At 51.8% G+C, this 12,614-nt stretch overlaps 1 protein-coding gene across 7 annotated transcripts in view; it reads right to left on the reverse strand.

Annotated features, from left to right (window-relative positions):
* Window positions 1–638: 638 nt before the first annotated feature.
* Window positions 639–12,614, reverse strand: part of zfyve9a (zinc finger, FYVE domain containing 9a) — a 28,683-nt gene continuing 16,707 nt past the window's right edge. For 6 of the 7 annotated variants that reach the window (XM_015355342.2, XM_015355343.2, XM_015355346.2 and 3 more), the window contains 12 exons: window positions 12,331–12,472; window positions 11,654–11,776; window positions 11,036–11,191; window positions 9,405–9,629; window positions 7,631–7,713; window positions 7,111–7,215; window positions 6,395–6,545; window positions 5,423–5,503; window positions 4,543–4,705; window positions 4,296–4,401; window positions 3,868–4,044; window positions 639–3,265 (listed from right to left, as the gene is read on the reverse strand). In XM_015355342.2, the coding sequence (XP_015210828.2) occupies window positions 3,104–3,265; window positions 3,868–4,044; window positions 4,296–4,401; window positions 4,543–4,705; window positions 5,423–5,503; window positions 6,395–6,545; window positions 7,111–7,215; window positions 7,631–7,713; window positions 9,405–9,629; window positions 11,036–11,191; window positions 11,654–11,776; window positions 12,331–12,472 (1,674 nt within the window). In that variant the 3' untranslated portion in view covers window positions 639–3,103. The remainder of the gene's footprint in view (window positions 3,266–3,867; window positions 4,045–4,295; window positions 4,402–4,542; window positions 4,706–5,422; window positions 5,504–6,394; window positions 6,546–7,110; window positions 7,216–7,630; window positions 7,714–9,404; window positions 9,630–11,035; window positions 11,192–11,653; window positions 11,777–12,330; window positions 12,473–12,614) is intronic. The other variant, XM_006634774.3, reaches the window with a different exon arrangement.

Genomic DNA, 12,614 nt, shown 5'->3' on the forward strand with positions numbered 1-12,614 from the left:
GAACCCTAACTTCTGCTGGGCAGAGACTTGGACCACACATACTACAACTTGTGGTCATTTGACTCCCAAAGGAGGTCATGTTCAAATTTGACACAGTACTAAGAATCTGTCATCTCAGTCCAGCCTAGAAACAGGTGTTTAAAATGGCAGCAGATCATCTGTTGTCTACAGTATCGAGCAAACTGGTAGCACAGTTCCTAAGAGTAACACGGTCTCCCCTGGTGAGCATGAGGAGACAGGCAAGACCCAGGGCTTCGGCCCTGAGCTGTGTCCCTCCCTCTGGCACAGTGAACACAGCATCATCTTATCCTGGACAGCAGCAACCTTACTGTCCCTGCAAGTCCCAGCTCCCAGCAGACGCTCCGAACACTGGGAGAGCACACAGCAGGGGCACGTTGGGATCGAGGGCACCGACTTGGTAATGCGGCACTCCTGAGCGAAAAAACCAGGCCTGCGCTCCTTGGAGGGTACCCCAGAAATGCTGGGGTCTCCCTGGCAAGAATCATTCATGGATTCCCTGGTTGAAAATAAAACAACAGGTATGATACCAGGAAAACAATATGCACTGGAAAGGGGTTTCAAATAATGGCGATTGAGTCCATAAGCTAATTTGGCATTTGAAACCATCACACGATGTGTCAGTTTTCTATAAGTTTTATTTTACAGATACTACAGTTTTCAATAAAGACTTCTTATTGACATTTGTAGTGTACATTAGAAAAAGATGTACAGTTTATTTTTTGGCTTTAAAATACATGTAACAGTTCTTTTATTTCTCCCTTTTTCGATGCCAGTGTTTCGGACAGTGTTGGGACTGATTTTTTTTTGTCAGCTTGATGACTGTTTTAGAGAAACGTCCACTGAAGTGCTACAGATTTCAATGCTGGAGGAACACAAGCTGCCACACCTGCACAACTGCTGTGTTCATTAGTGTTAATAAACCCCACTCCGTCGCCCGTCCCAGATACAACTCCCGATGGAAGTCTTTGGCCGATACAGATTCCCCAAGTCCGCCGGGGTCGCCCTCTTTGAGATGAAGCCAGTGTTTACTGACCAACGTTTGAAAGTTCTTGAAAATTGCATCGGCTCCCAGCAGGCGAGAATGAAATCACTTATGATAAGTGCCGTCACATTACGTAAGGAAAGGGGCGTTGATGGAAAGCTAACGCAGGTGTTGACGCACACTTTTCTTTCTTTAACACTGAAAGAACGAAGGGGGGGGGGAAGGCTAGTTTTAAAACGGTGTCGCGTCAAAGAAGTTTCTTTTCCTGCACAAAAGAGCCTGTGAATGAAGTTTTCTATGACGTCGTCTCCCGCCTGACAGAAGGCTTTGCCATCAGTGTATTCAGTAAGGGTTAGGCCTAGCCTCCTACAGAGCTGAGGAAAAATAAAAACTCTCCATGACCGCGGAGACATGTCTTCTCTCTTCCAGTTCCCCATCTCCGCAACACCTATCAAGACCATCCTCAAAGTGCAATATCTGGACCCATCTCGTTTTCCTCCCAGAACAGCAAACCTTGCTAGAGCTCTGCAGAAAAACACAGCTCCGCCGTGAACTTCCAGCAGTCTCAAGCGGGCTGGGAATATCGGGTAACTGCCCTTGTGTCGTTCAGTAGCAAGAAGAGCCATTAATCTGGGACAGGCTGTGCCAGTGGGAAAAGCAGGATACAGAAGCTGGCAGTGCGACGTTTTTTTGGTAGATCAGAAGAAAGCGCCCATCTCAGAATAATGACGTCTCGGTTTGCGGTCTGTGGAGGACACGGTGTGAAACAGTGTAAGCGGTGTAACAGGTAGACCAGTGCTTTTTCCCCCCTTGAATCTCCTTCAGCCTGCGAGTTTCAACCCTTGTCTGTTCAGGCTCTGCTGCCAATTCTTTACATTGGCATCTCTGCAGTCTATGTTACGCATTTCAGAACATGAATCTTCTTCACCACTTTTTTTTTCATTTGTTCAATGGCTCAGGATCCATAAATTACATTGCATCTTTTAATTTTTACATATATATATATCTTAACAGAACTTGTCCATTTGCAAACAATTCATATTTTATGGTTAAGTGCTGAAACCAACTAACTGGTCAAAAGGTTTGTTTTTTTTTAAATACTACAAGATGAAGAGCTGATTGATCATGAGATGAACCTAGACGCTAATGTCCATTCACAACTGGGTCTTTGTCAGCTATACCACTAAGCCTTTTCAGTGAACCTCTGATTAAGATGAGAGACAGTGACATTTTCCAGTCCTATGAGTGGAGCTCAAGGAACCAAGATCCTCAGGCGGATGGAACGCACAACTTTAAAAATCACTCCACGTTGTACATCTGAATACTTCCAAAGCAAATGTCCCTCATTCCACTTAGCGCAGTTAAGCTAATTTGCATTAGGAAGAAACTACCAGGCACGTTTTTTTTTAAAAAAAAACTCCACCAAACGTGGGAAAAAAAAACAACAAGTTTCTTCCACGCAACAAAGCATCTCGCTGTTAATTTCGTCAAGCCGAGAAGTCAGAAAAGCTGCTTCTCCTCTACGTATCACAGCCCAAGCGCGGGGCACCCGAGTTACCGGGAGAACCGTCCCGATCAAGGAAGTAAACTCTGCCCTCTGGGAAAGGCCCAGTTGTGAAAGAGCGCGGCTGGCGTCTGGACGCAGGCCTGAGACGTCCTCCCGACGGGTGCCGGCGCTCTGCGGTAGAGCCAGCTGCCGGCAGACGCCCACCGGGGCCAACCGGAGCCGTGCACGGAAATCCACGCCAAGCGAGGCGGGGGACAGTGCAGTCGCTGCCCGGGAGTGTCGACGCCCCACAAGACCATTCGGGAGAGGCAAACAACCTCCTAGGGACACACAGGTAACACATGGAAGCCCACTGGGTCGATAAGGCCGGCCGTGCTGTTCGCCACAAAAGCCGAGGTTGGATCTGCGGGTCTCCGTCCTGTTTCCGAGCTGCCCTGGCCGGGTACAGAAGTTGGATATGGTGCATAGAAGGTCTGGAGAAAGGTTTCCCAGCACAGCGTTTAGGCTCTTTTTGAAGTGCAAATGAGAGGAGGCGAGCTGGATGCAGCGGGGGAGAGGGTGTGGGTTTGGGGGGGGGGGGGGGGCACCCCGCTCTACGAGATATGCTCCAGGATGTAGAAGATGAGCTCCATGACCACTGGGCCCTCGCTGAGCTGGCAGGCGCCGCTGTGGATCACCGGCACCAGGGCGCTGTCCAGGTCGTTCATGTACTGAGGCAGGAGCGGCTGCCCGTTGCTGCCAGCCTGGTACCCCACCTGCATCCAGGCAACACAGCAGTTAGAGCACGGGCCGCTCTCCGGGCTCCGACAGGGGAGCGGCCCCCGCCCACGAGCACAGCCAGGGGACACGTGGGAATAACTGCACTTTTTCAGATGTAATCAGATGTAATCCTTCTGTTAAAAACACTGAAGACTACTGCCATGATCTTAGAACAGGGGCTCCCAGTCCCGGAGGCTCACACACCTGCTGGCTGTCACTCCAGCACAGCTCTCCGTCAAACACCAGGAGTACGGACTCCATCACAGAATTAACACCAACTGTTTGACTGTTCTCAGCTCTTACGTTGGTTTGCCGATTGCGTTTCCCCAGTCAAATAAAATCCCAGTTGCAGATGGTCCAATCGGGTCACTCGTTAGTTCAATTAGGGCTTTGATTAGATCATTCCAGCCCAGCTTCATTAAGGCCTGTGGCTGTGTGGACCTCCAGACAGCAGGACTGGGAACACCTGTCTTAGACGATGAACTCCTCCCAACACGTCTCCTTTCTGCAGAGACTTTGCAGCGCCTACTGATATGCTTTGATCTGACAGCTTGACCGTTCTGCGCAACGGACGCGCGCGGCTGAAGAACGAGCTCACCTGGTCCGCGTCCAGCGTGACGCGCAGGCCCAGCTTGGCCATGCCGTCCTCCTTGAGGAGCTTGAGGTGGGGGCACAGCGCCACGCAGAACGCCCGCGCGACGTTCTCAGTCAGGCGGCTGTGGTCGGCGGGGTCACTCAGCCCATTGGGCTGCTCGTCGCTCTGGAGGAAGAACGCCTGGAGGAGGAGGAGGAGGAGGAGGGGGGGGGGTCAGACGTGCAACAATTACAAATTGGAACAAATTACGCTCGGACATCAAAGGGCGTGCTTTGTTTTACCAGGGGGGCTGTAAAGAGGGTAAAGTCTTTGAAGTGTCACCAAGACCAACCGTGCCCTTCCTGAAAACTTCCCAGTTCAAGCGATGACAGATAAGCGCAAATTTAAACATCAGGCACACAAGACGGCAGCAGGAAGACTCTCCCCGATACCTCTGTCCAGCGGATAACCTTCCCGCTGGCTTTGTACTCCGCCCCGTGGAAGATCTTGACGCTGGTGATGGACTCCAGGGAGCGGCCATCGATGGGGCTGATGACACTGCGTGGCAGAGCACAGGGACAGACGGGGTTAGCGGGGGAGGGGGAGAATTCCCAGCGCTCCGGTCTCTCCCCGCTCCCCTCCTGCAGCGGGACCTGCACAGGCCTCCCTCCCGCGGCCCGCCGGCACGTGCAGCCTCACCCCTTGTTGAAGCTGCGGTCGTCCTCCAGCCACTGCACGGAGACGTGCTCCTGGCTCTCCTCCTGGTCCGCCTTCCCGCAGGGGAAGGAGAAGTCCTTCATCTCCCGCAGCGCCTGGCGGAGGGCCTCCATCGTCTCGGCCGTGATCTGCACCATCACGCCATCTGGGGGAGGGGGTCAGACCGTCAGCGACAGCAAGGGCACACACGGGCACACACACCAGGGAAGAAGGTCACGGCATTTGATTTGACTTCAATTCAAGATGGCGGCAGATTCATTCATTCACCTCTGGCTAAACAATGAGGTTTTGGCTTAAGAATCCGGAAAAATGAGGACGGTAACAGACGAGAGGAGGGCATGCCGCCCATCTAGCTGGTTTGGTAGTTGGTGGTTAAAAGCTGTGATGATTTCAATTCAATGTCTAAGGTGGTTTTGTGCTGTTGAGGAGTTTGGGCTTGATCTGGATTCAGAGATTTTTTTTTTTATAAGTTCTTCAAGGGACCCTTTAACAGAGAATTTGTCAGAAGAATAGATGTTTCCACAAACACATTATATCATGTATAATCAGTTAAACACTGCTCCAAAGCCACGTGCATTTGTACTGTACATCGTCTGTGCTTCACCTCGCACCTGAGACCTTACCAAGGCCGCACACTGCTGTGCTACTCTGCACCCCCAGGCACTTGTACAGACGTGATGCAAAACAATGACATTATCTCGGATGGAACTGAGAAAAGCAGGTCTTCGTCCATTATGAAAGAGCTGGTAGGTATTTTAACTCCAGACAGCCAAGGATAACAGCACAGTCCCCACAAAAAAAAAAAATAAAATGGCGAAATACAACGGGATACAAAGAGAACAGCCAAAATGAAAACCTTTACCTTCCACGATGCTGGATTTGGCCAGGTATCCGGAGGAGGGTTTCAAAGCACCACTGAACACAAAGAAACAGGCTCCTGTAACTGAACCAGACAGGACAACTTTCAACACCACACGGCTCAGGAGGATTCAAGCTTACCACCAGACTCCGCTTATTCATCAACCTTCCATCCCCCAACTCAGTAAAATAAAGGGATTGGCCTGCAGTAGGGCACCAACTCGCACTGAGCACAAGAACAACCACCAGCACAAGGCCACTCAGATCACCACGTGTGGTAGCCAATCAATCCAATTATCCAGACGTTTCATGGAAGACGCCAGGCCTTCGGCTTCAATGCAGCTGGTTAGCTCGTTCCACACTCCCAACTCTTGGTGTAAAGAAGTGTAGTAATAACAATAATTCCTTCCACTTCTATAGCGCTTTTCTGGACACTCCCCTCAAAGCGCTTTACAGGTCATGGGGATCCCCTCCACCAGCACCAATGTGCAGCCCCCACCTGGATGATGCACCAGTACTCTCCTCTCCCCACACACCAGCTCTCAGTGGGGAGGAGAGCAGAGTGATGAAGCCAGTTCACAGATGCGAATTATTAGGAGGCCATGATTGGTAAAGGTCAAGGGGAAATTTGGCCGGGACGCCGGGGTAACACCCTTACTCTTTTCAAGAAACGCCCTGGGATTTTTAATGACCACAGAGAGTCAGGAACTCATCCCAGGACAGTGCCTATTTTTTACACTGTACAGCGTCCCCATCACTATACTGGGGCATTAGGAGCCACACAGATCACAAGGTGAGCACCCCTTACTGGCCCCACTAACACCTCTTCCAGCAGGACCCTTAGTTTTTGCCAGGAGGTCTCCCCTCCAGGTGCTGGCCAGGCCCACGCCTGCTGGGCTTCAGTTGATTGCACAGTGTAAAGAAGTGCCTCCCATTAGAAAGACCCTGCCCTCAGCGCAACCATGCGTGGACCTACCTTTGCGAGGCTGGTTGTGGATGCTGATGGCCTGAGTCTGATAGTTCCCATCGTCGTTCTGCACGCACACCAGGTGAGAGTCTGCCCTTTCGTTGAAGCAGGCTCCCATGGCCAACACGTGCTCGTTGGACTTGTTCATCGCCTTCATAAGCTGCCAAAGGAACCACACGGCCCATCTGTCTAGAGCCATTCTCAGCAGGAAGAGAACACTGACCACAAGCACAGCATTTATTACACCTGGAAATAAAGACCGCTCTTTACCAGTCATCTTCCTCGTAGGGTCCTGTCAGAAGACACCATACAGGCTTGCTCTCCACCTGCCCTTTCATTGATCTACTACCTCATCAAAGCAAAACCTGAAATGCATTCTTCTCCACCTGCTGGTGAACACGATCAGTGCAGGGCACACCCGGCTCTGCCTCAGCACGAGCGACAGCAGGGAAGCTGTCCATGCGAGGTGGACTCCCTGCAAACATGTTCCCAACAAACAGGGTTGCGATTATTGCCACTATGTGCCGCGCAAATACAAATGAGCTTCGAGGATGCCCAGTTTTAGAAGAACGAGAAATTATCAATACTGACACGTTTGCATCACCTTTGCAGTCAGTAAAAGCCCAAGTACTTGTGTAAAGAGATCCATGGATCAGTGCCAAGGGGTTATAAGACAGTCGTGTTAAATGTCACGAGGTCCAAACTGAACCACAACAGAGACTCACCTCATTGTACCTATTGCTGGGAATCTTAATGCAGGTCTTTCTCACTTCCATGTCCACCATCAGCCCATTTACCACTGGCAATGTGTACTGGTAATTCCGGAAATCCTGGAAATATAACCACAGCAGTTACTGGAGAAGCAACAAGAGCAATACGGACAATTCTGCAGCATACTACAGAAACGCACGCTCTGCGAACTTCATACTATTTCAGGAAAAAAACAACAACTTAGTAATGCTGACTTAGGAAAACAAGTACGATGTTTTTAACAAAGACAGCTATCAATGTCAAATACCAGCTTCAGAAAAATACATCTGGGATTTAAGTCTTGCAGGAGGTATCCCTCAGGGCCAGTAGGGCAGACTGATAGCTCATCCCGTTTCAGTAAGTACAGGTTATACATGTGCCCCTATATATACAAGGAAATTAACCTCTGCAGATACAGTCATGATTTCCACAGGGGAATTCGAAGAGATGCAGAGGAGGAGAGAGAGAGAGAGAGAGGAAGGCCTCAGCACTCACCGCCAGCAGGTTCATGATGGTGTGGCCGGTCTCCCCGAACAGAGGCTTCCGGAAGCGCACGCTGAACAGGGGGCAGGGATAGACTGTGAGGGGGAACAAGAGGGAAGAGCTGAACCTCACAGGCAGGACGGGCAGGGCGGGCTCTCCCCTCGCCACTCCGGTCTGGAGAAGCACGCGGCCAACCCACACAATACGGGCACGAACGGGCCCGAGAGTGGAGCCGCCGCCGGGAGCGAAGCAGCTTCCCCACACAAGTCGTTCAAGGCCGAGGGGATACAGTGCGTTTCTGTGGTTTTGCTTCCAGAAAAACCCTCGACGTAAAAAAAAGTTCTCCACAGAAACCGTGTCTCTTTCGAGAGCATGAGCGCTGAGCCCTTCCAATTTAAAACACCGGCTCTATGTAAAACCCAGATTTTAGCACAGCATCCTGGATTAGGAAGCAGAAGTGTGGAGCTGTCCACATGGTCCGCATATTGCCAGGAGAGGAAGAGAGAGGGGGACACTGCAGATTACTGCCTCCCAGACTGCGAGGACACAGTGGTCAATCCTCCACGTCAAATCCTCCTTTCTCTGTTTTTTACAAAACATTATTGATACAATATGGTCTAAAGCAGAGGCTTATGATAAATGTTTATTACATCACCTTCTGGACTTATTCCATCAGACCCATTTAATCTTTATTTGTTGAGCCACATGGGATACTAGTGAGGGTTTTGTGGTGAACCTCAAAGGTCGTACTTAGGTTTGACATGTATTTCAGCCAACGTCTTTCATCACAGGTGTGAAAGTCACTCATGTGGCATCGGAAAAATGTAAGTAACTGACTAATCTTCTCATGACGAAGGACATGCAACTTGTTGCTGGTCTAGCAATAAGCAAAATTGCTAATTCATAACACTGCTACGGTTTTAGATTGATCGTTACCCTGATTGCTAGCAGATTTGAAGAAGATCCTGAAAAGGCAAAAATGCCGTTCATTTATACTAAATACTCTTAACCTTGTGAACACTAGATGGCGCTGTCAGCACTAAGAAAAGTAAAGCCAAGTAAATGATCTTATTGTGTGTTTAACCCTGTGCTTTTCAAACTCTGTGTCATGGCATCAGAAGAGATCAGGTTTAAAAAGTGTGGTCCAGGAGCGTCACACAGCTGTTTCCAGCACTGCGCCAAGTACGACATCACCCTGTTCACCAAAAAAAGTTCTCACTCTGAAAGTCAGGGCACGATAGCCAAGTCAAATATATTCCTCAGTCTACGACTGATCTTAAAATAAATGCGATTTCTAGAAATGCTAGCTCCGTTTTTAAAATGATTTGCTCTGTGCCATGAAAAACTTGGGAAGTGCTGGTTTTAAGCTGGCCACACGTGGTTACACGTGATCAAACGCGGACAGGCTCAGATCCAAAGATCAAGGTGGCGTAGTTATCAGGTGAAGTACTGGAAGGTACCAGATGCCCCGCATTGCGAGATCACAGGGGTTACTGCTGGACCTCCGTGCCCACTGCTGTGGTAAATACTGAACAGATTTCTCTGCCATTCAGAAGTTTAGCTAATTGGACACAAACCACATGCTCACCACTAGGGCAACACCGAGTTCATTTCACCTGCGCTCGTGCGCGTGCGTGAAAGCAAAGCGCCGACTGGTGAAAGCCAGGTTCATTCTGCAAAGCACCTGGAACAAAACCCACTGGTTCTAAAAAGGTATGTTCACAGCCCCCGCTTTGGGAACCTGTGCCAAGTGGTCCCTGAAGCCGGTTGGCTTAGCTGTGCTCACATCGGTACTCTGCTCCCAGCCGCAGCATGAGGCGAATGGGGAAGACCTTGGCCCAGGGGGTCTCCCACTTCTGGATGAGGATGCCGAAGAGGTAGGGAGGGTTGGGCAGCAGCAGGTCCTGCAGGGACTGGAAGGTGGGGCTGATGTAGAGAAATCCGCCGTGCTCCTTGCTGCCCAGGAAACTCTGCGTGAAGAAGGAGTGACCCAGGTTGCTCACTACGTTCCCTGCAAACACACAACACGCAGAGTCAATGGAGGGCAAAAGAGGGGGGGGGCTTTTAAATCCAGCCCCTGGGATGAATCTGAACAGCTTCTCCAACTAGGCACTGCAGAGAAGAGCAGAACGAGCGGCCCTGACTGGCCGGGTCAGGAAGGAAGAGCTAGGCTTTTGCATCTCCTGGTATAGAACAGCAATTCATGGCAAATCCCAGCAAAACGGGCCACCATGGGCCAGCCTGTCTCAGCATGCCAGCAGTAAGATTTATTTTCGTGCCAAAATAAAACAAATAAGCAGTATATACATCTAAGAATGCAAAAACATCCCGCAGGCCCGAGCGGGCAGTATTTAACAGCTGGGGTGGAAGAGGAGACAATGTGGCTTTGACACGCAGTGGGAGGCCAGACAAAGCGTCAGTCAGCAGCAAAGCCTGCTCTGCCCGTGCAGGACCCAGGCGTCGCCGGCCCGCACAGAGACCGAAAGAGAAAAGTGTGAAGTGTTTCAGTGAAACGCCACTAAATCAGCAGAGGAACATTAACTCTGCTCTTGGAGAGGTGCCCGAGCCGAAACCACTGGCTCAAACCAGCGCTGTGACCACGTTCAGCAGCTCGACTCGGATAATGCCTGCGCGTTAAAAACCGACGGCAGGCCACGACAAAATTAACTTCCGCACGGGAGACCACCCTTCATCGCCCAGATAATTCCCTGACGTTTTTACGATCAACCAAAGCTGACGCAGATCATCTCCCGATAATAAAACTGAACTACTTCCCAAAGTAGGGTGGATAGATTTCTCCTCACGGACTTGACGTGACTATAAACAATCTATTTCATGGCGGTGGAGGGGTGGGCTTTTCACCCTTGTACAGCAGTTATTCCCTATGGGGGTGTATATCCTCACTTACAAATACACTGAAGGCATTTTACTAATTGAATGCTACCAGCACTTCTACACATCCAAACAAGCGCTTTCAGGACTCCGTCAAACAAGTCAAACGCATCTGCCAGGCCGAGGGATAACTGGCACCAGTCAAGTCCTGAACATTTCTCAGGCTCACAGTGTAGCCCCGCCACCTGCTCCGGCAGGGGTCCAACTGGGTTTTACTACACAGCTTCAGGAACCAAGCCAACTTCCTGTCCAGAAACTGAGCTCGTGTGAGGCTCCTGGGGGGCGTGATGACAGGGAGAGGTCGCCCTGATCAGGAATTGAAGCCAAGCTCACATCCCAATGGCCCGGACACGGAGGACCAAAAGCGCAAAGTGCCCAGAAGCAGGGCTGTCTGCAGGATGTTACTCCCGAGGGGCTATGGTCAAGGTCACAGGGGTCACCCTGTCGCCAAGAGCCATGGGCCACCGCCAGCAAAGGCCGTGAACCCGGACTCGAACCCGTGACTCAGCCGGGCCTGCCGCTCACCTGCCAGCGCGTCCTGGTAGAGCTGGACGAAGTGGCTGAAGACGTCCTTGGGGATGCTCTTCTCGTCGGGGAGACACTGCAGCAGCACCACCGCCTCGGCCTGGCCCACCGCGTGCATCCCCTTCGTCGTCACGCACCAGCACTTCCTGTTCACGTCTGGGGCGAGAGAGCAGCGTCAGATCCGCGGCCGACTGTACCCCTTCCTCGCCCCCACGCCGCCAAGACAAACCGAACCCCACTGGACAGCAGGCCTGAAGCCGTCACAAACACCAAGTTAGTAGCAAGCCAAGTTAATGACTAACTATTCTAGACCCAGGCTTGACAATATATAAGCATGTATAAAACACTACAGAGCCGTATTGCCCCCTAAAAATATCAAGTGCTCTGCTAGTATCTTGAAAATAACCAGAGCTGTTTATTCAGACAGTAAGCAAAAAACCTTAAATGCCTCTTCAATTTGTTTACTAAACACGTTTTCATTATTATATCCTAAGGAAAATCCCAGCATGGGGAGGATCTTGGTTTTCTAAGCCACTGCAAGGTAACGCCATTATTCTGCTGCAAGAACAGCTTTCAGCCGCCCAGACCGATGAGGGACAGCAGGCGCAGCGAACTCACAGTTGACCAGCTTGACCATGGCCAGCAGGTTGGCGTTGAGAACGAAGACCAGCGGGTCGGGGCCGCCCTCCTCCAGCTGCTGCATCAACGCGATCTCCGAGGGCCGCTCCTCCACGGCGTAGTCTGAGGGGTGGGAGCACAGGCGTCAGGGAAGGGTCAGGCGCCAGCGCGGTACGACAACGGGGGGGGGGGGGGGGGGCGGGGCAGCCACTCCGCCGCCACCACTCCCCCTCAACAGGGGCGGCGGGCACCGCAGTGAGCCGGCCCGCGCCAGGGGGGGACACTCGTCTGACTTCTGAGGAAGTGGGCGCCCGGAGTAAACCGAGCGGAGCTCCTCACCCGACGGGGCAGGCGCACACCCATCGAAACGAGCTGCGACGGGAGCTCATCCGATTGGCAAAGCTCCAGCACAGCTCTTACGGATTATTGATGAGTCCCCCGGGAGTCAGATCAAGAGCTGGTGTCCAAGGGCACAGAGAGCCTGCCAATTGTTTTGTACCGGACGAACTGCGTATCATGCGTTGAGCTGTAGGGAATACGTTCTCACACCATCCGGATCCAGTAACGCTGCTCGCCTATTTACAGTAAACGTTCTCAAACGGGTTTCTAGGGGCACGGGACACGCTCGACCGCAGGGGTCGGACCACAGCGGAGACTCAGGAGGCATGAACAAGCACCTGTGAGCTGGCTCCCCGTACCTCCTTTGACGCCGGTGGAGATGAGGATGGGAGGGAGACCGTCCTCGGGGATCAGGTTCACCGAGCTGCCCACGGGGCTGCCCACAGGGGGGGCGGCGGCGGCCCGCGCTGGCGAGGCGGCCTGCGGAGAACAGCGCCGGGGTTAGCGGGGACAAGCCCTCCTGAGCCGACAGCCGGTGACAGTCGGATGCCAGCTGAACCAAGACCAGATGAGCAAAAGCCAGTAAAAGCATTTCAAGAGGTATTAAGACTTTTCCCAGGCG

This window comes from Lepisosteus oculatus, chromosome 9 (genome assembly GCF_040954835.1).
Source record: "Lepisosteus oculatus isolate fLepOcu1 chromosome 9, fLepOcu1.hap2, whole genome shotgun sequence".
Lineage (NCBI taxonomy): Eukaryota > Metazoa > Chordata > Actinopteri > Semionotiformes > Lepisosteidae > Lepisosteus > Lepisosteus oculatus.